Source organism: Adiantum capillus-veneris, chromosome 2 (assembly GCF_014529385.1).
Source record: "Adiantum capillus-veneris isolate H3 chromosome 2, ASM1452938v2, whole genome shotgun sequence".
Lineage (NCBI taxonomy): Eukaryota > Viridiplantae > Streptophyta > Polypodiopsida > Polypodiales > Pteridaceae > Adiantum > Adiantum capillus-veneris.
Window position 1 is genome coordinate 122,237,538 of NC_140932.1, and position 23,982 is coordinate 122,261,519.

At 44.4% G+C, this 23,982-nt stretch overlaps 1 protein-coding gene across 4 annotated transcripts in view; it reads right to left on the bottom strand.

Moving 5' to 3' along the window:
• Positions 1-1,412: 1,412 nt before the first annotated feature.
• Positions 1,413-23,982, bottom strand: part of LOC147463511 (uncharacterized) — a 68,599-nt gene continuing 46,029 nt past the window's right edge. For 2 of the 4 annotated variants that reach the window (XM_086489451.1, XM_086489435.1), the window contains 2 exons: positions 2,526-2,613; positions 1,413-2,439 (listed from right to left, as the gene is read on the bottom strand). In XM_086489451.1, the coding sequence (XP_086345577.1) occupies positions 2,435-2,439; positions 2,526-2,613 (93 nt within the window). In that variant the 3' untranslated portion in view covers positions 1,413-2,434. The other 2 variants (XM_086489443.1, XM_086489429.1) reach the window with 1 other exon arrangement.

Genomic DNA, 23,982 nt, shown 5'->3' on the forward strand with positions numbered 1-23,982 from the left:
CCATCGTGCATAAGAAAAATCACTCGTCAAAAAAAATAAAAATTCACACATAGTCGAGAGCTTTGCTCGAGATTGGATTCGCCGGAATATTATGATCAAACGACGGTCGAAAAGGTGATCAAAAAATGGTCGTTCGGTTAGCCGATGGCCGATAACCAATGGCCGGTGGCCGAATTCAATGGACGATAGTAGAGTTTCAGGCGAACTTGGCTAGGCTACACATGGACGCATGGACAAATTTCAAGTGGACTCGTCTACATAAGAATGGCCACACATGGACGCATAGGAGAGTTAGAGATGAACTTGTCTACACGAGGACAACTACACACAAAGGTACCTCTCATGAGAGAGGACAACACTTTTGGCCTATAAAAAGAAGCCTCTTTTATACACAAAATGGATAGTGGTGGTGCATTGTAAAGGGTGTGTGAGTTAGTGAAGTGTGAAGTAGTGGTGAGAGTGAAGCAAGATAGGAGTTCCATAAAAGGTTGATAATCCTTTTGTAGTCTACTTCAAGATTGAAGTGCAAAGCCATTAAGTGGTTGCTTTCTCATAGACATAGCCCACATTGGTTGAACCACGTACATCTCTCTCTCTCTCTCTCTCTCTCTCTCTCTCTCACAAAGATTATTTCTCTCCATTAAATAAAGCACTCTAATCTCTAGCTAGCTATGTCTCCAATTCCTAACAAGATTAACATCATGCCACATATTTCCTAATGAAGTGTAAAATGTTTTTGCCTCAAATGAGCATGGTTATAAGAAAGAAATTAACACTTAGTGAAAGTGAGATTGACCGCAAGATTAGTGAATCATGCATGAATGACACCTCTCTCTCTCTCTCTCTCTCTCTCTCTCTCTCTCTCTCTCACACACACACACACACACACACACACACACACGCACGCACGCACACATGCTTACAAAGCACTAATACAATTCTATGGAATACCCCAAGAAAGGAAGCACATCACCGTGAGGAAAAAGTACCCAACTACCCAAAGTACAACAAGGCAAAAGTTTGATACAAGCAAGCATAAAGCTTAACGTTGGAAAGGTGGATACAAGTGAATGGCAATGCCAAAAAGGACAATAATAGCAAAACAATGAAAAATGAACTCTCTTAAAGAGAGCAAAATGTACATTGGGACCCCAAAAACCAAACAGAGCAAGAGCTATATATAGCCTCTAAACGACGGGCACCAAGAACCACCTTGGATGACAACACAACCTCCACAAGCAAATCTAGAGTAGACAACAATAGAATGTGCATCTCTTTCACCGCCAAGGAGGGACAATTTCTAATAGACGACAACAAGATGCACGTAGAGAAGACACCAAAGTTCCCAAACCTTGAGTAGCCCCTAGGGATAAGGACGAAGTAGACAATGTTGACAAGCGTGTCAGAACACATAGAAGAAGTGTGCTGAAATAGATTAGCTCATATATATGCGAAAAGGAGAGACTACCAACCTTACATGAAGAAATTACTTTCCCAAATCTGGATGAGGAATAATTAAATCTCTCAAGTTTTACCCAATAATGTTATAAATTTCATATTTGGATAGATACTCCCGCCTCAAATGTTCCATTTTCCTTCTCAAGTTCATCCTTCTCATTGGGAGGAGTTGTTGCTATCTATATTGACAAAAGGCATGTTGTGGGTCTGTTGGAGAGGATGTGCCTCAGAGTATATTTGATGGAAATTCATCGACTTAAGAGCCTTCTTAGGGGCAAGGGACCAGCACACAAAGCTGTAGCACCCGTCATGTGACCGGTTTCATTTCCTCTTGTGAAAATTGGCAATCAACATGGGTTTCATCTTGGCTCTAAATTACGACAAGATCATTGTACATGCCCTACATATGACAATGTGACCAAGATATATTGCCAGGGAAAATGTGGGACGCTTCATTCTTTACAATGGAGGAGATTGATGGTATACTACACACCCACTCCATCCTTCAGTGCGGACAAGATTGTTGCAATACTAAAGAGACCTGTGCAAAAATTCATTGGATGACCTCCCCCAAGGCCCGTTTAGTTCACTCTCCTCCCACTATCATATCACTTGTTTTAGTCTCTTTTGTGTTCTCAGACAGTTGTATCTTTCATGTCATGATTGTCACTATTGATCTCATAAGTCATTCTGGTCTTTTGTAGATGGTAAAAGACCAATTTCTTTCATTTCATCTCTCTCTCTCTCTCTCTCTCTCTCTCTCTCTCTCTCTCTCTCTCTCCTCGTCGGATATCCCCACAACATTAAAATCTCTTCTCTCTTCTTCTCTCTCTACAACCTTACCCACAAAAACAAAACGAAGCAATTTGGCTGCCACATAAGTGGCCAAAAGACCTGTTCTACTCATGATATGTAGAATCAATGACATCTTTACAACCAATGCATGTCCTGAAATGAACTACCAATGATTGAAGAATCAATCTGTCACAAAAAAAAAATTCTCTTCTTCAGCCTTCTGAAATAAAATCCAACAAAAAATGTGAATTACTGTTGATGTTTCGTCACACCTTCTGGCGAGACGGTATGCATAGGTACTGTGTTGCAATCGATAGCAGGACAAACTTCTTTTTCGGGATCTGGAAATGTCAAAAGGACCTGTTAACAAGAACCACGAAAAAAAACGTCAAAAGCAGTGCTAACTCTTTCTCAAAACGCAGTTTTAAGACTTCCTATGTTCCTCATAATGAAGGCAAAAAAACAGTTTCATTGCCATCCAAGAAGGTGAAGGTTAAGCTTACATGTCAGCCAACATTCATCCAAAACACATGCTGACTCATACACCTAGTGCCTAGAAATGGGCATTTATTGGAAGAGACCACGAATGGTGCTACTTGAAATCAAATAGCATAGGTTAGCTGATTTGGCAGACTGCTTGGCATAACGTATTTGAGTAGGTAAGAGCTACAGATGAATTTTATAGAGAGCCTACTTAAATGTGTTAGGGCTCCACTGTAGATGCTCCTAGTCTAAAATAAAACCAAAAAACGGAAATCAAAATTGTACGCTCTCTCTCTCTCTCTCTCTCTCTCTCTCTCTCTCTCTCTCTCTCTCTCAGGATGAGGACTGGGAGAGCATATGATCATGATGGCTTAGTGGCTGAGCATTTTATACATGCCAAGGATCTGTTCGCAGAGCTTCTAGCAGTGATGTTCAACCATGCCATGTGTGAAGGCCTGCCTGATACTTGGAGTTTATCTACTATTGTACCTATCTTCAAGTCAGGAGACCCTATGGAGCTTGGGAATTATCGCACTATCATGATTGTTTTTTGTTTTGTTTTGTTTTGTTTTAGGAGTCGGGTTGGGCACTCCCAGCCATCCCCCTCATACACCAAAAAAGTGCACACGAAGAACGACCAGGACTATGCACCCAGGCTCCTAGGGCAGACGCTTTTGTCACTAGTTTCCTTTGGACTACGTGAGGCTTTGCTTCCCTAGCGAGGTAGACCCCCCCACGGGGGCAAGACACTTGGGCGCTCTTGTAGCTCATTTGGCTTTGCTTGGGGAGAATGACGCCATTTCCCTCGGAAGGGGTCGGACTATAGAATAAAAGCATAGGAAGGAGGGCATTATCCCTCCATCCGCCTATGCAGAGCACCCAAGTACCGGGGTACAACGTCACCGACTGGACACTCATTGGCACGGTTGTACGCATCCATTCTGGAGCAGCAGCTGTGTAGATGGGCACAAAGGGAGGGTATACGCGCAGGTGGGCAAGTAGGGTTCAAGAGAGGTTTTCTGACACTCAGACCACATTCTGACACTCAGAGCCATTATTGAGGAGGGCAAATCACATGGGAGACAGATCTATTGTAGCTTTGTGGACTTCCACAAAGTGTTTGCACAGTGCCCAGAGCTAGATTGCTGCGCAAACTACAGGAGATGGGAGTACCCGCAGAGCTGATTTGGGAAATCATGGCATTATACAAGTCAGTAGTGGGGCATGTACACACTCCAGAGGGGTTATCTACATTAGTTCACTCCACTATCAAGGTGAGGCAGGGCTGCCCACCCTCTCCTACTCTATTTGGTATGTATGTAGATGGGGTTTCTAACTATATTGAGAGAGATGGTGATAGAGGTGCACAGCTAGCAGGGACATGGATTCCACTAATGTTATATGCTGATGATATTGTGTTGATTTGCGACTCTCCAAAGGGGATGCAGCATCACTTGGATGCTTTGAAAAGGTTTGCCCACGACAATGGTTTGTCTGTCAACCTTGGTAAAACCAAGGTTATGGTGTTTAACACCACCCACGAGTGGATCAGGAGATCAGCACCCGCATTCACATGTGGCCATGAGACATGGACTATATAGATGCTTACACCTACCTTGGGGTGGTCTTTAGTGGACCAGCATTTTCATTGAGGAGAGTAGCAGAGACTAGACTAACCAGAGCCTATGCAGCATTGGGTGGATTGGAGAGGATGTGTTCATACATTCAGTTTCAGAAGCCTCGGACAAAGCTCTGACTTTTTGACATTCTACTAGCTTCTGCATTGCTCTATGGAGTTTAGATATGGGGGCCTTCGTTGGACCATCATAGGAGGTCGGACCGCACTGATGGATGGGGAGGCATGGAGAAGCCTATGGTCTCTATGATCTCGCGGCTTATTGGAGCCAAGGCTTCAATACGTCACATGACATTATTGGAGCAAAGCTAGCTGCCCCCCCACTAGTGGTTGAGGCGCTCACTAGATCAGTCTCCTTTATACACTGCTTATGGGACCTCCCTAGAGATAGATATGCCCACCTAGCACTTGAGTCCTCTCGACAGTTAGCTATGCAGGGAGATCCAGCATGCTGGTATGGTGAGATGACATCATGGTTTCAGGTACATGGGTTCAGCATGGACAGATTACCCCCCTTCCACCAGTACTCATTGGATGCACCCTCCTTGACTCTTACACAGTCCGAGATGACCAGGCTCATCCACCAGGACCTTACTCAGCTAGATACCACAAGGACTTGGATACAGCCGGCACAGGAGCTAGGCACAAAGATGGCTTTCTATAGAGGGCATCTTCTCCAACTTACTAAGGATGGTTTTGTGACCAAGCCCAGATACATGGACACCCACTTATCTTATGGGATACGATGTGCTATTGGCCAGATACGCACAGCTTCACACCTGCTTTCGGTCAAGATTGGTAGATACAGCGGAGTACTAGTAGAGGCCAGGACATGTCCCCTATGTCACAAGGAGCCTGAGACAGACTTGCACTACACATGCCACTACCTAGTTTACTATGAGATACGAGGCCCCTTTCACTGCCTATTCAGAGAGGGCTTTGGACCACCCTCTATACAGTCATGGGGTATGAAGACCAAAGATGTCTAGGACTGTTTTTGCTCGAGCTGCACAGACACAAAGAGAGCAAGATGAGGGGAGAGGCTAGCCACTCTCAGAGACGGATCACAGACTTCTTTAGAGCAGACATTGTTGCTAAATTAGCTTTACCTGACAGAAAAATAATTCTAAATGAATTATTGGATTTATAAGTGAGAGGGTTTTCTCACTTGGAACACCAAGAAAATCATTTTAAATGAATTATTGGAATTCTAAGTGAGAGGGTTTTTCTCACTAGAGACATCCAAGTACAGCTATTTCTAGTGCATCATTCAGAGTAATGACGGGAGCACTGTGAACGGAAATATCTGTAAGGCCACCAGGGACGGGTATTTCTGATGCGTCACATCGGATGGGTGACAGGGAGCATTGGGAAGAAGTATTCGACCATCTGGGAACGGACATCTCTGATGCGTCATAGGATGGGTGACATAGAGCATCGCGAAGGAGATTGTACCGTAAGTTCGGTAGGAGAGGACTAGGTGAGGGTATTCCTGATGCATCACAAGGTGGATGACCGGGGCGTCAGGAAGGGAATATTCCATAGTCGAGAGGAAATTCCGAACTGTGTTAGATTTGTGCACAAGGATGAGCAAGCACTTGAATGAAGATGGGTTCAAAGGAAACTTTGAGAAAATACAGTTGGTTTCTGAGAAAGCAGGTTGCTTTTTCGCGAAAGGAGATGCTTTCCCGCGAGGAAGTCTATGTCTGCATTGCGTCTATGCATGTGGTTGCATCCAGGGCGTCACAAGCTTGGGCACCCCAAGCAGATAATCAAACACAACACACGAGAGAATCATTCAAATACTTCAAAACTTTATCACAGTTTCACAAATTGAGTCGACACGGCCCGACGTAGTTCCGTACCACTAGAGGTATTGGCCCCAAAGACTAGCACCCCTTTCGGTATTTATTTTTATATTAATGCTCCATCAAAGTTACAATTGCCCGCAGGTCCTCCACTCTCAGACTCTGCGTCCAGATACCCTGAATAGTGAGGCCCTTGGGGCTTATTTATTGATAAAAGGGATGCCAAAATCAAAGCCCCAAAAGCAGTAAACTCAAAATCAAGGAGTCAATTGGCTCCAAAATATTCCCCAAAAAGGCATCAGCGCAGTTTTCGAAGTTCCGTACAGTTCTCCCATGTCAACAGACTGTCAACGTAATTTACGGACGTCCATACTGCCACGTCAGCAGTCAGCACAAAAACCAAATTTTTGCCGCGTCAGTTGTCCGTACGCTCTGCCCTGTCCGTGGGTGGTCATGCCGCTCATCATTTTGTGACATACCCCCCTCTTGAAAGAACTGTAATCGCCCTCGATTACGCCTGCAAAACAAACAGAGGCCATAAACCAATTCAGTAGACACTGGCTCTTAAGTACCGACGTACTAGACAACACAAATCCAACACTTGTACAAAGACGACAGTCACATTACATCAGATCACATTTAGATAACATTCACATTCACATCACATAGGATCTAGGACCGTGATTCTTGGCGAGGTATTTAGCAATCGCATCTAGATCCGCACTGAACCTCACTGATGTCGTTTAAACTAATCCCATATCATGCTCACGTCCATAGATTCTAAGACCAACATGCTGCATTCATTTGGTCAATCGTTCCACTCAAGCACTGCCGTGTGCAAGTAATCATTTTCGGGGATCCCATGTCGAAGTACTTCTCTCATAAAGCCATTCAGCAGAATACTGTAAGCACATCAGTATCCTTGAAACCCAAAGGGAAATCAGTAACTCTATTCCGTCCAAGAAATCTGTGACAAAGGAGCGGAGTGACTGCCCTCTTGTGCAGTCCCGCCTGCACCAGATTCAACCCGCTCATCTGTGAGAACTCTTGGAATAGGCACAGCTAGACCAAAAGCGTCGAGGTAAAGTTCCAAATCTGAGAAGTATCTGCTAGGTCCTCCTCCTCCATCCATTTCGTATGCTGGTTCTTAACTAAGAACCACCTTTCACTTTACCTTTCTCTTTCTTGTCTTGGAAAGCCAGTATCTGTTTCCAGAAAGAATATCTTCTCGCTCTCTTTCATTTCAGGAGCTATCACTGCTCCAAAGCATCATCATCATCTGATTCATAATCGTGTTATATGCTTACAAATAAAAGGTTCTTCCATACAACTTTGGTTTCATCCAAAATCTTCTTCCAAAAAGTTTATTTCATAAATTCATACAGCAAAACAATGCTAATTCATCCATAACGTTCTATCTAAAATCTGTTCTGGAACGAGTATCTCCTCGTCCCGTTGTATTCCTATTCTGTCAATCATCCTTATCCTTATGCCTTGTTGGGGCACCGTGCAACGATATATCCTTGTTGTCCACATTCAAAACACTTTCCTGCTTTGAAATATTCATCTTTCTGATCTTTTGCAGTCGAGATCGTGTATCTTTCTGTTCTTTTGTTAGTCGAGTTCATCTATCTATCTGTCGTTTGTTTCTGTTTTGACTTGTCAAAGGTTATCTGGTGGGTAAGTCAAGTTACGCAAATGCATAGCAAATTCCCGCTTAGCATGTCCCATTAATTGTTGAATGGACTCTGACTTCTTCTCAAGGTAGTAGTTTCGAATTTCTTTAGGGAGTCCACAAACAAAACCTCTCAATCTGCTCCTTAAAACTGATCTTCTTGAAAGAAGAGGTCGGAAGGAAATCTTTCACAATAATCATCCAAAGTTTCACCCCTGATCATCCGAAGGTGGTTCCAATCGGTTCTCACGTCTCGTTCGTACTCTTGAGTGAGCCATGAAGAAATACAAGTTTCTTGAATTTCAATCACTCTGACGGTGCTTCTTTTCTTAACAAACGAGTGGACCACCATGTCCGTGCATTGCCTTTCAAAAAGGATATTGCCCGTCTAATCTTTGAGTGCTCTGTAAAGCGGCCTCCGGAAAATGCTATATCAAACTGTTGGATAGAGGCTAGAGCCTTAGGAGCATCTCAAAACCCTGAAAGGTTTCAAACTTTACCGCTTGTTCACCCTCTTTAAATTCCTTGACCTTTTTGCCCTTGTCGTCGAGAAAATTATATTGATTAACTCTGTAAAAGTGCTCCTTTTTTTTAATAAAATGTACAGTCCGTTTGTCATTTCTTGCCCTTTATGTCCTCATCACTCGAGTCAGAAAAGGATGAGCTATCCGAGCTGTCAGAAGAAGATGAGGACAAACTGGAAAATGCTTCGAACATACACGCTTCTTCTGTTTTCTTGCTTTCTCAAAAGAGGATTTTCGGCCCAAGTAACCAGGGAAGTCAATTCCCTTGTTACGTTTGTTAAGTTGCTCCTCCTTTGACCCAAATAGTTTGTTGGCTCGTTTTTCGACAATGTCCTGGAGTTCATCTTTAGTAAACATCCGTGAGACAGGAGGTTTCTTGATTGTCAGTTTTATTGGTGACTCAATGGCTTTCTGCCGATGAGTATCCACTTCATCCATCGAGTGCCAGGTCAAAAATTTGGCTTATTGTGGATCCTTGGCAAACTGGAGCATCTGCTTTGCGCACTCATCAACCTGTTGTTGACGTTGCATCTCCATGAGTTGATACAGCGTAGGCCGAGGTGGCCCGTACTCGTTCTCTGCTAATCCACTTGAATTTTCTATACTGCCTCCCGTTTTCGAGGTGGCAAGAGGAGTCGTCTGATTCTTGCCTGAATCCATGTGTGTCGCGAGAAGATGGATCAGATTTCCCCGTAGAAGAGAAATCGGTCGTGCTCTGATACCACTGTCACAAGCTTGGGCACCCCAAGCAGATAATCAAACACGACACACGAGAGAATCACTTCAAATACTTCAAAACTTTATCACAGTTTCACAATTTGAGTCGACACGGTCCAGCGTAGTTCCATGCTCAGAAGTATTGACCCCAAAGACTAGCGCCTCTTTCGGTATTTATTTTTATATTAATGCTCGATCAAAGTTACAACTGCCTGCAGGTCCTCTACTCTCAGACTTTGCGTCCAGATGCCCTAAAGAGTGAGGCCCTTGGGCTTATTTATTGATACAAGGGATGACAAAAGCAAAGATGCCCTTAAGACCGAGGCCCTTGGGCTTATTTATTGATACAAGGGATGGCAAAAGGAGAGATGCCCTGAAGAGTGAGGCCCTTGGGCTTATTTATTGATACAAGGGATACCAAAAGTAGAGCCCCAAAAGCAGTAAACTCAAAAGCAAGGAGTCCTAAAACCAATTGGCTCCAAAATTTTCCCCCAAAAAGCATCAGCACAGTTTTTGGAATTCCGTACAGTTCTGCCAAGTCAACAGGATGTCAGTGCAATTTGCGGATGTTCGTACTACCACGTCAGCAAACAGTGTGAATCCGGATTTCTGCCATGTGAGCAAATCTGCCACATCATCTGTCTGTATGGTCTGCCTTGTCTGCAGGTGGTTATGCCACATCATCATTTTGTGACACAAGGACACCTAGGAAGTGCTCTGTATGCATGGTTTTCAACTTATAAAGTTTGATTGAGTTTTTGGGCAGGTTCATACCTTTTTTTAAAATAGGCCGGCTGCCCACTTATTACCACCCTTAAAATAAAAGAAGAGCAAATCAAAAGAAAAAAGAAATTTACGAGAAGGAACCCGAGAGCACACCTTTTCTGTGTGCAAGATTGGAAGAGAGGATTCTCTGCAGCGAGAACTTTTCCAGGATATTGCTTTACGAGAACCAAGCTGCGTTTCGAGTGTCGAGATTGTGAAGGTAATGATTGTCATGTTATGACCTCTAAGTATTTGATTGCAAGTATACGTCCTCTTCGTGAGTGAGTAGGAACAGAGGAAGGCACGAGCCTCTGAAGGAGAAAAGCGCTCTGATGAACTAGAGCCAGATCAGCCCAAGGGTTTCTTTCGTACCCAAGATTGGGAAGTAGATTCATGAATCTGACACTGATACACTCTTGAGTTGGGATCAAGAACTTGAGACTCCCAAGGAAGGTCTTCGTGTCCGAGAAAGCAGAGTTAATCTACAGAAAGAGGACTTTGGGAGCAAAGTCGGAAAAGGGTTGCAGGGATGCCATGCCCTCAGTCTGGAAGGTGAGATCCAAAGGTAAGAGCTTAGATTCTCGAGGATTTAGAATAAGGAACGGAAATTCCTAGGAATAGGACTTTTCCCTGAGGATGGAAGTTCCGGGAACCATCAAGTCTTATTCTAGAATGGACATGGTAATACGTTCGGTTCAAGTGCTTGTATAGACTTCTTCTCACTAATAAAGATACTATTATGGGGAGCCCCCCCCCCCCCCCCGACCAGCCCATCTTCTGGTCCCCAATACTGTGTCGATCTTCTCACTCTCTATTTCTCTCTATATCCTCTCGCTTCGGTATTAAGTGATAAATTCTATTTATCTAGGTATATTTTATATTGTTATGCGCTCTCGTTTGTGACAATGGTATCAGAGCATGATTTCTTCTCTTTACAATGTAATTGATAGCCAAGGTGGATTGTTAGCAGCACCAACACTTGGATTGATTGTTAAATAGGAGTTTAAGATCCCTTCACAGATTAACCGGGCCGTTAACGACACCGTGGTTTAATAAGATGAGATTGGTCTAAATAATCTTCTTACTTCCCTTCTTTAATGTTCCCAAATCAAGGTCAAGTGAGACCAAGTTTCTTCTTTCTTGCTTCAAGAGAAAGAGATAGACCATCCTTGCTTGAGAGAGAGAGAGAGAGAGAGAGTTGCTGCTTAGCACCTCTCCGACTCCTTGCTTCCTTCTTCTCAAGCTACCTCTCTTCCTCTCCTTTGTTTTCATGCTACAATCACACTTTTCCTCTTGCCCTCCCGCTGATGCCTCTTAAAGCTCTCCTCCTCTCTCTTCTATTTTAACCCTTCTTTGCTTGTCACGGCGACGTGACAAGCAGCTTGATGATGTGACAGGCTGAGGTTGCAGGTGACCATATCAAGCGGGACAAGGACCAAACTAGGGCACCTTGCCATGCTCATCAACTTTTTCTTCATTCGTGATCTCGTATGAGGCCCAAGCTGGCCGGCGGGAGTGTTTTTCTCTTCCTCTAAGCCTCCTCTCGCTGCCTGCCGCTATGTCTCCATTGTCTTCCCCCCCCCCCCCCCCCCCCCCCCCGCTTTTTACATGTATTGCCCCCTTTTAGCCTATTGGGTGGCCACACACCCTTGGACGGCCAACTCCCCCTTGGGGACATACGATTTGCACTTTGGGCTTATGGACGGCCTTGCCTTTGGGCGGGCTTATGAGCACACCATATTTGGAATATATGGTATCGCCCTCACACCACATTTTGTATGCACACATCGACCAAGGCACTACTCCGTAAAAGAAGGCATCACATTTGGCATTCACATCACCCAAAGCATGGCTAAGCATAGCATTTGGTATACATTCCGGCCAAAGCATTCAATGGCACAACATTTCTCGTTAAATGACAATATCATCGTGAATTCTACTGCCCATATCAGCATCTCGGATAATGCCACATTCTTTTAAGATGCATGTATAGGTGATTCTCTTTGGCCGAAGGTCTTCCCATTGCATTCGGTTAAAACTTTCCTGAGATTCTTGCCACAACCATATCGGCATCTCTTGCTATCAATATTTTCCAAATTGCACACTCACCGAGCAGACTAGACTGGTACGGAACCCAGACTACTGTCTGGGGAGCGTTTGGTTGTACATTCCTCTGAGCTCATGGCTCGGACCTTTTTAGGTTATTTGCAGGGGGGAGTGACGAGGTAGTCGTTGAGTAGCTTCATACCGCAGACCGTTTATCTCGGGGGAGTGCTTAGCTTAGCGGTGCTGTTTGTTGTGTCTTGTAACATGCATATGTAAGCATTTGTGTTGCATTGTGATGTGCCAACTACTGAAGATTCCTAACTGGATGAGATTGCCGGGGTATGTAATTTTAGTGCATCAAGACACCCGTGGAAGATTAGTGCGGTTTGGGTGTGATGGCTACGCCAGCATATCAAGAGTTCCGAACTGGACGAAAGGAGAAGCCAACTCCTTAACAAAAAAAAAAGAGCAAATTGATCATCCCTCGGAATGTCCCTCGGAAAATTTTTGAGCTAACTTTAGTTGTTTTGCTTGATATGCTGTAATCGCGGACGATTACTTTCTTTCAAGAAGGAGGGATGTCACAAACTGCTGACGTATCAAGTCAGCAAAGAACAGAGCAAAGCTTCAGATCCCGGCCGAGGGGCCTAAACCCTAAGAAGAACAAGTAACATAAGAAGTAGTCCTACCAACTTATGGGGACCCCGTCCAATGGGGCCCCAGTGAAAAAGGAATTAAAAATAAAGCAGGACCTACGTGCACACACACGCGCACCTGATGACGTGGCAACAGTATGGACGCTTCAAAAATCACGTTGATAGTGCTGACGGGACAGGCCGTACGGATTTCCACGTTTTGCGTTGACATGATGACGTGGCAAGCTGTACGAATTTCGTAAATTACCCTGGCAACTTTTGGGCATTGCTTTTGGACCAGAAGCTTTTGAATTTGAAGGCTTTTCATGTAAACTGCTTTTGGGGCCTAGGGCCTTTAAATATGAGGCCATGGGCCCATTCTCTGGCATGCTTCCTGGAGAAGGTGCAAAATCTGGAGTACCGGCTTGTACTGTGTTGATGCAATATAAAGAAATACCGAAAGGGGCGCCAAGGTTTGGGGCCAATACTCTCTGAGGTGGAATTCCGCCACTTCGTGTTGCATGTCGTCTCTCTCTCTTAGTTAGTTGTTATTGAAGTGCTAAAAGTTTGTTCAGTCTGTTCTTTTCTATTGGCACGTGGTACCCGTCTTGTGACAATAAGACTTGGGATTCTTTGAGAAGGCGACAAGAGCATGATGCTTAAGAACCTAGAGAATCTGTCACAAACTGCTGACGTGTCAAAGCCCTGAAGAATGGGGCCAACTTACAGATGCCGGCCAAGGGGCCTAAACCCTAAGAAGAACAAGTAACAGAAGAAGAAGTCCTACCGACTAATGGGGACCCCGTTCGATGGGGCCCCAAGTGACACAAAGGATTCAAATAAAGTTGGACCCTCACACACACACACACACAAAGACTTGCGCAAACTGATGACGTGGCAGATTTTCAAAAATTACACTGACAGTGCTGACGTGGCAGGCTGTATGGATTTTCGCGTTTTGCGTTGACCGCTGACGTAGCAGTTGTACGGAATTCCATGATTTACGTTGGCAGCTCTTTGGCATTGCTTTTGGACCAAAAGCTTTTGAGTTTGAAGGCTTTTCATGTAAACTGCTTTTCATAGGCCAATGGCCTTCAAATATGTGCTAAGGGCTCATTCTTTGGCATGCTTCCTGGAGAAGGTGTAGAGTCTAGAGTACCTGCTTGCAATGTGTTGATGCAATATAAAGAAATACCGAAAGGGGCGCCAAGGTTTGGGGCCAATACTCTTTGGGATGGAATTCTGCCACTCCGTGTCGCGTGTCGTCTCTTTCTCTCTCAGTTCAACTGTTATTAAAGTGCTAAAAGTCTGTTCAGTCTGCTCTTTTCTATTGGCACGTGGTGCCCGTCTTGTGACAGAATCCGAGGATCGGAATGCTCAAGATACTTTAGAACCCAGAAAACATCAATTCGAAACCATAGCCAAGAAATCCTGTCATTCAGGAAGGATATGAAGAAGGTCTCTAGACCTCATAACATTTCAAACAAGTTTGATACTTTTGACGGAAGGGAAGATGCCCCAAAAGTTAACACTTTCATTTGACAATTTGAAGTTGCTATTTTGAACCACAATTTGTCAAAAGTGTCAAAGGTGATGCATGAGATGAAGCATCCCAAGGGGACTGCGAGTGCTTGGTTTTATACCAAAGCTCTGCAAGGAATTCAAAACAAGACTTGGATTCAATTCAAGGCTGAATTTTTCGACAAATTTTTTTTTCCTCTACGCTTTTGAGGAAGGCATCAAAGAAGATTGGGATCAGTTTGCCCAATAGGATTACGAGTGAGTAATCCGTGTCCGATTACGTGAACAGGTATTGGTTCACTCTTTCAAAGGTGGCTCCACTCTTGAACCCTCTCAGAGGAAGAAAAGCAGAAGAAATTCAATGAAGGAGTTTTGCTCAAACTTCGTAGACACATCCGCAATATACTTTGCAGCGGATGGTAGAGTCAGCAATACAATCTAGAAGTGTACACCTCAGTGTACATAGAATCTAATCCCCATAGTGGGATGGAAACCCTTAAACACAGAAACGACGAGTTTTTGTTACCTCTTCTCGAAGGATACATTGTTATCCGGAGAAACATTTGGAGTGCAGGAATTCAATCTAACTCCTAAGATTTTGAACAGACAACCCTCAAACTTTAAGTGAGAGGGCAAATCTTTGATCTAAGTTAAATCTTTGAGGAAATTATAAAGTGCGATTTCTTTTTCGCACAAGGAATGCATATGTCTTACCAAGACTGATCACTCTCGAGGTTTACGAGAGTAGAGTTGAGTTGGAACATTGTTTTATGTGATGAACTGCTTTGCTTAACCATCCGGAAGGTCAATGATTGATCTGTTATCCAGTAATTCTCCAACAAATTACCTGCTACTGTGGGTAAGACATTACGACGAAACAATTTTGGGATTTCAAGCAAAGAAAGAACTTTCAGTAAGCTTGAATACCCTATGAGCTGACATCCTCTACGGTTAAGGGAAGATATGGTAGTGCTTTTCCCACAAGTAAATGAAGGCTCTCTTTATGAGGAAAGGAGTAAGAGCCAGCTACAGCCTATGCTCGTGGAATTCCAGATTCGAACTCCCAATTTATTTGATGAGCGGGTTTGCCTGGAACCAAGTCGACAAGTTGAAAAATCATCTGGTTGAGCGTGTTTGCTCTGAGAATCTTACGAAGTGAAGTAAATCTCCCGAGTTTACAAAAGCTCTGACATGGCATGAGTATTATTTACACTTTTGGGTACATGGATAACACATGAAGATGCAAACCTTGTTGTCAAGGTGAGTCGAAAAAAAAATTCTGCTAACCACAATGAGATGAATCAACTTTCTTTTCAGGAAGTGAATGGGCAATTGAGATACCTTTGATATTCCGACACAAGAATCTCTCTGTGAGATGTGTTCGGTCCCTCTATATTTCTCTATTGAGAAGGGATTTTTTGATGGCCATTAATCATCATGTACGCTACGTGGATTGGCCACTAAAGTAGCAAGTTATGATTGCAATATACGCTTCTCCATAAGCAAGTAAAGTAATGAACTTTTATGTTCCAAGACGGAAAGAACTACCTTCATCACATATAAGAGAACATCCTTGAGAATCCAATTGGGTTCGCTCTATTGTGAACCGAGTTTGAACATATTTTCTGATAATGCTATGGCTAGAACCTTATCTTCCTAAGATTTTGCAAGCCATTATTGATGCTTGCAAGGTGAACATTTTTTATAACCTTCACAAGGAGGCGACGCCAATGGGTGTCAGGAAAACACTGCCGGTGGTAATAACCTGCACGAAGAAAAGACGGAAAGAAGTGACGCCGTGCACAAGGGATCTTCGGATCAGAAGAGTCGGCCTACCTTGAGCAAAGGCCCAGAACAAGAACTTTCTATCAATGAACTGGTAGACTCTATTTGTGAAAGGAAGCCATCCTCACATGAGATTAATGCTCTATGATTTGGACATACCCTATGTGGGAGGATACAAGAGTTTTATATACGCACGACTAATAGCGTAGGATTACGTGCAAGGATAGATACCTAAATTGATTTCTAGGAGGATTATTCTTCTCGAGATTGAGAAGGTGGAATTGAGTTAACAGATTCTCGGATAAGGAAACTTCCGATCTATTGGAAAGACGTGAATGATGAGTTCCTACGTGACTCGTAAGATTGATGTGATTGGTGAAGGATATCCTCGAGGTACTAGAGGAAGGACATGAACCGGTAAGATGAGTACTGAAATATTGAATTTTTGTTTAATTTAACTTTTAAGTCCTCTTTTGAGGAAGGACCAGCTCAACTCACCATTGAGCACGATTTGGAATCTTTCCGGTTTCTCCCCGGCAGTTCAGTTGTACCTCTACAGTTGAGCACAACTGTTTATAAGTGAGAGGGATGTTGCTAAATTGACTTTACCTGACAAAAAAATAATTATAAATGAATTATTGGATTTATAAGTGAGAGGGTTTTCTCGCTTGGAACACAAGGAAAAATAATTCCAAATGAATTATTGGAATTTTAAGTGAGAGGATTTTTCTCACTGGAGACATCCAAGTACATATATTTCTAGTGCATCATTCAGAGTAATGACGGGAGCACTGTGAACTGTGAACAGGAATATCCGTAAGGCCACTAGAAACGGGTATTTCTGATGGGTCACACCGGATGGGTGACAGGGAGCATCAGGAAGAAGTATTCGACCATCCAGGAACGGACATCTCTGATGCGTCATAGGATGGGTCACATAGAGCATCGCGAAGGAGATGGTACCGTAAGTTCGGTAGGAAAGGACTAGGTGAGGGTATTCCTGATGCGTCACAAGTGTGGGTGACAGGGGCATCGAAAAGGGAAGATTCCATGGTCGAGAGAAACTTCCAAACTGCGTTAGATTTGTGCACAAGGATGAGCAAGCACTTGAATGAAAATGGGTTCAGAGGAAACTTTGAGAAAATATAGTTGCTTTTTGAGAAAGCACGTTGCTTTTCGCGAAAGGAGATGCTTTCCAGCAAGGAAGTCTATGTCGGCATTGCGTATGTGCATGTGGTTGCATCCAGAGACACCTGGGAAGTGTTGTGTATGCATTGTTTTCAAATTATAAGGTTTGATTGAGTTTTTGGGCAAGTTCATACCTTTTTTTTAAATATGCCGGCCGCCCACCTTAAAATAAAAGAAGAGCAAGTCAAAAGAAAAAAGAAATCCCAACGTTGCCTTCAAAAGAACGTACGATCTCTCCATCTCCCCTACTCGTTGATGGCGCAAGCGATCCCTCTCTATCCAGCTTTGGCGCCCCTCCTCCTCCCCTATTCCCACTGGCAAGACCGCCCTATTTTTTGTTTTGTTTTCGGAGTCGGGTAGGGCACGCCCAGCCGCTCCCCTCATACACCAAAAAAGTATACAAGAAGAACAACCAGGACTATGCACCCAAAAACCGAAGGCAGATGCTTTTGTCACTAGTTTCCTCTGGACTACAAGAGTTCAAAATTATCTACACTCTAAGGGCCATGACTAATCCCTTGAGAGACCCACTCGCCGCTTGGATTTGGGTGTGACAACGACCAAGTACCTCTGTTCAGAGGCCCAGATACTGCGGGACTTGCTTCGGTCTTCCCTTTGGAGTTGCCTCCTCTAGGTAACTTATCGCTCATCTCACTAAACTGCCTTTGAAACCCGACTGTTTTCCCCTAGGAAATGCCATACCCGCTTGGAAGGGCGTCGGCTCACAGGTGGCGTCCGCTGAGGTTGGTGATGTCTCCCTTTTGCACCTCCCAACCCCTTTTTAGGTGAAGTTGACCCCCCAAGGGGGGGGGGGGGGGGGGGGGATGGCACTTGGGTGTTCTTGTAGCTCATCTGGCTTCGCTTGGGGAGAATTACGTCATTTCCCCCGGAAGGGATCGGATTCAAAATAACAGCATAGGAAGGGGAGCATTATCTCCCCATCCGCCTATGAAGAGCACCCAAATACTGGGGTACAACTTCACTGAGGAACTTCGCCACAGGCACGTGCCCTGCGATTCCGTCCCTCAAGTGCGGATCACCGCGTACCCAGAAGGGCAGCCGCTTCCCGCGAGCCTCCCCACCAAGGAGGATAACGGTCCTTTCTTCAGGGTCCAACGAAGGGTCGATTGCGTTGAAGGTGCTAGGAGCTACAAAAACAGACTCTCTCAGAGAGAGGAAGGCCAGCGCTTGCAAGGAGAAGAAGCTGCTACAGATTTCAGACGTGAAGATGAAGCCGCCGATGATTGCCCATGGCTGCCCCAATTGTACCGGTAGGCAAGTTCCAACGCAAAGAAGTGCCTACAAAGAGTGTTTTCACCGCGACATGCTGCTGTTTTTCTTTGTTTTCAGCCCATCAACGTCGTAGACGGGGCTGATTTACAAGAAGGAACCCGAGAGCACACCTCTTCTATGTGCAGGATTGGAAGAGAGGATTTTCTGCAACGAGAACTTTTCCGGGGAATTGCTTTTTGAGAACCGAGCTGTGTTTCGAGCATCAAGATTGTGAAGGTGACAATTTTCATGTTATGATCTCTAAGTATTTGATTGAAGGTATACTTCCTCTTCGTGAGTGAGTAGGAACAGAGGAATGCACGAGCCTGTGAAGGAGAAAAGCGCTCTGAAGAACTAGAGCCAGATCAGCCCAAGGGTTTCATACCCGAGATTGGGAAGTAGATTCACGAATCTGAGAGTGATACACTCTTGAGTTGGGATCAGGAGCTTGAGACTCCCAAGGAAGGACTTGAAAGCAGAGTTGATCTGCAAGAAGAGGACTTTGGGAGCAGAGTCAAAAAACGAAAAAGGGTTGCAGGGATGCCATGCCCTCAGTCTAGAAGGTGAGATCCAGAACTTAGATTCTCGAGGATTTAGAATAAGGAACGGAAATTCCTAGGAATAGGGCTTTGCTCTAAGGATAGAAGCTAAGGCTTCCACGAAATATCAAGTCTTATTCTAGAACGAACGTAGTAATATGTTCGGTTCAAGTGCTTGTATAGACTTCTCCTCAGTAATAAAGATACTATTACGGGGGGGGGGGACCAGCCCATCTTCTGGTCCCCAATACTATGTCGATCTTCTCACTTCTCTCTATATCCTCTCGCTTCAGTATTAAGTGATAAATTCTATTTATCCGAGTATAATTTATATTGTTATGCGCTCTCGTTTGTAACAAACATTGGGCAACCAAAGGAGCAGCTACCACAGCAAAGCTCACATTCTCCTTACACCAAAGGCACGCTGATCGATCGAGCGACCGAGCTAGGGAGATCCAGATGCCCACGATTGCGGAGGACTACACAGCATCGACGGAGGCTGCGTCAGAGGATTTGGGTCACTTTGGCCCAACATGCATGACGCTCAATCAGACTATTAGCCAGCGACAGATGATGGATCTCCTGTGATTCGGCTCTTTTGAGGATTGTACACCTTGCTCATCTTGTGCCAACCTTTGTATCAACCTTTGAAGTTTGTATCATCTCTTACCCATTATATCCCCACACGCACACCCACATTGTGTTGTATTAGCGCTCATTCACTACTTTAACCCCCCCTACTCATATCCTACATAGTTCCAGCTAGCTACTTGATTCACATCTAGCAGTATAGGATTCTACAATACCCCTTTTTTATTTTTTGGTACTCAAGACATTGTATCAAATTCACCGCGTTGTAACTTTTTGGTCTCATAGGTCATTTTGGCCTTTTGAAGACGTTAATATAACTCTCTCTCTCTCTCTCTCTCTCTCTCTCTCTCTCTCTCTCTCTCTCTCTCTCTCTCTCTCTCTCTCTCTCTCTCTCTCTCTCTCTCTCTCTATACTCTATCTATCTATATATATATATATATATATATATATATATATATATATATATAAAAACAAAAAGAGGCTGATTTCTACTACTTAGAAACCCCTCAGAACGCCCAAATGTTGCCAATTATGAGGGAAACTAGCTAGATGGGCCAAAATTAAAAAATTGGATGAACTGCCGAAAAATCTTTCCTAAAGAGGGTAAAAAGTGCCCTTGCCATTGAAGGAAAAGAAAAGATGCCAGCTGTCTCTGAGAGATTGGCACTTCCCACCAAAAGTACCCTCAACAACTGTACTCCAAAATCCCAAGATAAACGGGAAGCCACAAGCAGTATCAGCGACAATGGAAATAGCACAACGCACAGCAGATTACAAAGTTCTGATTTTGCAAAAATCTGCACTTCTGGTCGGAAACCTGCATGTAAGGATGAAATTGACCATCAGTAGTGGAAACAGAGGTTGAAAAGAGCCGGAATCAAAATTCTGACAACCTTGTAAACGCTCACGAAAAATACCTCAATTGGAGAATGAGCCGGAAGCATGTTGGTGACACTATCCTAGATGTCCAAGCCTACTTTGATACCAATTGTAGGAAATACGGTTGCAAGAATGCAAGTGAAGATGGAGAAGATGAAGGAGAAGCTCAAAAGCACACAACACAGGAAGTAGTATTACTCTGTGTGCCAATACAAAGATAAAGCTTGTCCTAGAGTGAGGAGCATATTTACAAGCCAAGGAAAAAAACCTCCTAAAGAGAGAAAAAACTGCCCTGGCAGTCCTGAGTGTGTTTACACACATCACTACCATTATATGGTGACAGGGCGCCACTTCCAAATCTCCGTTAACAATGTGCTTCTATTTCGCGAGACTTTTCAGATTTTTTTGATGTACTTACACTTTCTGTAATTATGTCAACTTTCAGCAGGAACTCAGTTCAACAGGCACCTTCTCAGCACGACCCCAGCATGCCTAGCGTTTTTGCATCCTGCAAGAAGGTCTAGCGTTTTGCACCCAGATCAGCCAGCGTTTTTGCATCTGCAGCAGCCTGGCGACAGCAGAAGACAGATCAGCCCTAGCGTTAGCAGTTTGCACCAGCACATCAGCAGCGTTTTTGCAGATCAAGACAAATCAGCCCTTCAGTTTTTGCATCAGCTTGATCCCTCAGTGTTTTTGCAGATCTTCGCGACTGAGTCAACCCTAGACTCAGCGTTTTCAGCTTTCAGCAGTCATTTTCCGCAGTAGAACCCCCAAACCTCACAGATCTCACCTGCTCGCAGCAGATCCTCGCCGCACGGTTAGATCCAACGCAGTTTGCAGTTTCAGCCCGGAAAACGCAGAATTCAGCATCTCCATTTTCAGCGCATCGTCGTCGTACCGTCGTCATCGACATAGAATCAGAATTCAACAGATAAAGATTTGCAGATTTCAGCCCGTCTCGTCGTCGTCCTCATTGTCGTCGACATCGTCAGCAAGTCCAAGCATTGTAGAGATTTGTGCAATCATAAGTAAACCGCTCTCGCCATAGAGAGTGGGGCCCTTGGAGGAGGGTTTGACAAATTCCCGGTGTCGTATTCTCTTCTCTCTCTATCTCTCAATCTCAATACCTTCATTCACAGTGTTCATCACTTTGTTTATGTCCATTGCACTCTCTCACTAAAGGAACGGAACGCTCTCCCTTCCATAAGTAAAAAGAACCTTGAGCACAGTTCAGAGCCCTCATCTTGAGCAAAGTTCAACAATCACTTCCGCTGCACCTTACATTGGTATCAGAGCTTTGGCAGTGTTCCACAAGACTTTTTTTGCTTGTTGCGGTCGCACGTAACCCAAGTCCTCTTGGGCGTGTCGATTCCTAATCGTGTTTTTGAACAGTGACAGGAAACCCAAGAAAGAAGGGCTTGTCCAGCCTCCCCTTGTGCCTCTTTTCACTCATTGAGAGCGAACTGTGCACTTAGCGGCCGGCCAATCGACGTGAGGTGGGAAAAAGCAACCTTGGTGTGAGCGCAAGGCCGCCAAGGGGTGCGCCCACGGAAAAGAGCAGAACTCGGGTGAAGAGAAGATCCTTCTCTAACACAAATTGCACGCGAAAGAAGAACCTCAAGAACCTCAAGACCCTCAAGAATCTCAAGACCCCTAAGAACCTCAAGACACCCAAGAACCCAAGACCCACAAGACCCCAAGTTTCTCGTGAACTTAAGAACCCAAGACTTCACTGGATGGTCATCACTCCAAGCGGAATGGATACTTCGCTTGGAGGTGATGAGCATGGGAGTGGCGAGGAAGAGTTTTCCTCATCAGAAGGTTTTTCCGACCCTTCCCCATCTATGACAAGGATTGCACTAACTCCTACGGAGGCTTTCGACAAGAGGATGATGGACAGGTAGTTAGAACGCAAAGCACGAAATGCAGAAAGAATGGAAGCCATAGATTGTGAATCTGCAGAAAGAAGGGCAACCATAGATCGTGAATACAAAGCAAGAATGGAAGCCATAGAGCGTGAGCACGAGCAAGCACGCCTGGAAAGACAAGCAGAATTTGATCAAGAGAACAAAGCAAGAAAAGAAAAGAGCGGCCAACACATGAAAGAGTTCTTGCGACTCTTTTCTAGTGTGCAGGCACAGATTTCAAAAGATCGGGAGAAGGAGACTCTCTGAGTCTCGTCTTTTCCATAGCAAGACACACATGATTTGGCTGACAATGACAAGCATGATGATTTGCATGATGATCAAGATGTGATTTCTCACAAGCATGATGATTTGCATGATGATCAAGATGTGATTTCTCACGAGCATGATGATTTGCATGATCAAAATGTGATTTCTCACAAGCATGATGATTTGCAAGATAAAGACGATGTGATTGTTCACAATGATGATGTGTTAGTTGATACTTTTTTGTAAGGTGCAACGGAATGAATGTTGTATTTTCTCAAGATTAGTGATCTTTATTGCTCAACGTTCCTTTTAGTTCTTAGGGAAAGAGAGAGCTTTCCATCTTATGGAGAGTGCTATGATCACGAACAAAGCGAATGGATATTGTGCGTGCAAGTGAATGAGACTGAGAGAAGGAGAGAGAAGAGATACGACACCCGAGAGGTTGTAAAACCCTCCTCCGAAGGCCCCACTCTCGTCGGCGAGAGTGGTCTACTTTGATTGCACAAAGGTGTACAATGCGTATGCAATGGACTGATGCAATGGGACTATGCCGATGTGACGACAACGGCGATGACGACGACGACTCGATGGCTGAATCTGTGATCTTCTTTGGCTGAGTTTGTGGATTGTTTTCGGGGCTGAAACTGGCTGTTCTATTGTTGTCTTGATGGCTGAAAAATGATCGGCTATGTCGGGGGTCATGCTGAGGATGAAAACGCTGATGTTGCTGGCTGGAATTGCTGCGTTTTCTGCTGATGATGGAGGCTGAAAAAACGCTGGTTACTGCAGGTGTTTTTCCATGCTAAAAATGGTAGCAATAGGCAGCAAATACTGGCGTTAGCAATTGCTGAATTTGCTGAAGAAAACGCTGAACAGCAGCAATCCAAAAACGCTGGCTTTTGGGGCTGCCGCTGATGGTCAAAAACGCTAAGGCTGAGGGTGGTTGGTCGCGGGAAAAATGCTAAGGATGGGCTGATCTACTGAGGGGCGATCCTACTAGGGATGGGAGAATCTGGGTCTGTGGCGATGTAGTCCTGCTAGAAAACGCCCAAGGTGTCATGAAGGGGGGGTACTGCTGAGAAGTTGCCTGTTGAGCGGGAAGCTCCTGCTGCCTCTTCTGCCAGAAAGTGCTAACTTGGGTTTGCTTATATATTAACTTAGCAAAATTGCCCTACCTACTTTTGTTGGAAAGTCACTTAAAAATAATAAGTGAAAATAACCAAAAATAGGAAAATAGGCTAAATGCACTAGAAAATTCCCCTAACTGATGCTAATGGATTCTGATGGGAATTCCGATAATCATGCTATGCGCAACCGGAGGATATGCATCTATGCTAAGTGACTGGGCATGCACGGTCTACGAATAGACTCACAAAAGTGCCAGATCACTGCTAATCTAGACTTGACTGAACTGACTGAACCCTGCTGTGGTGTAGCTTGTCCACGGACACATAGGGTTGGGATGTGTCACGTGACATTTTTCTAGTGAAG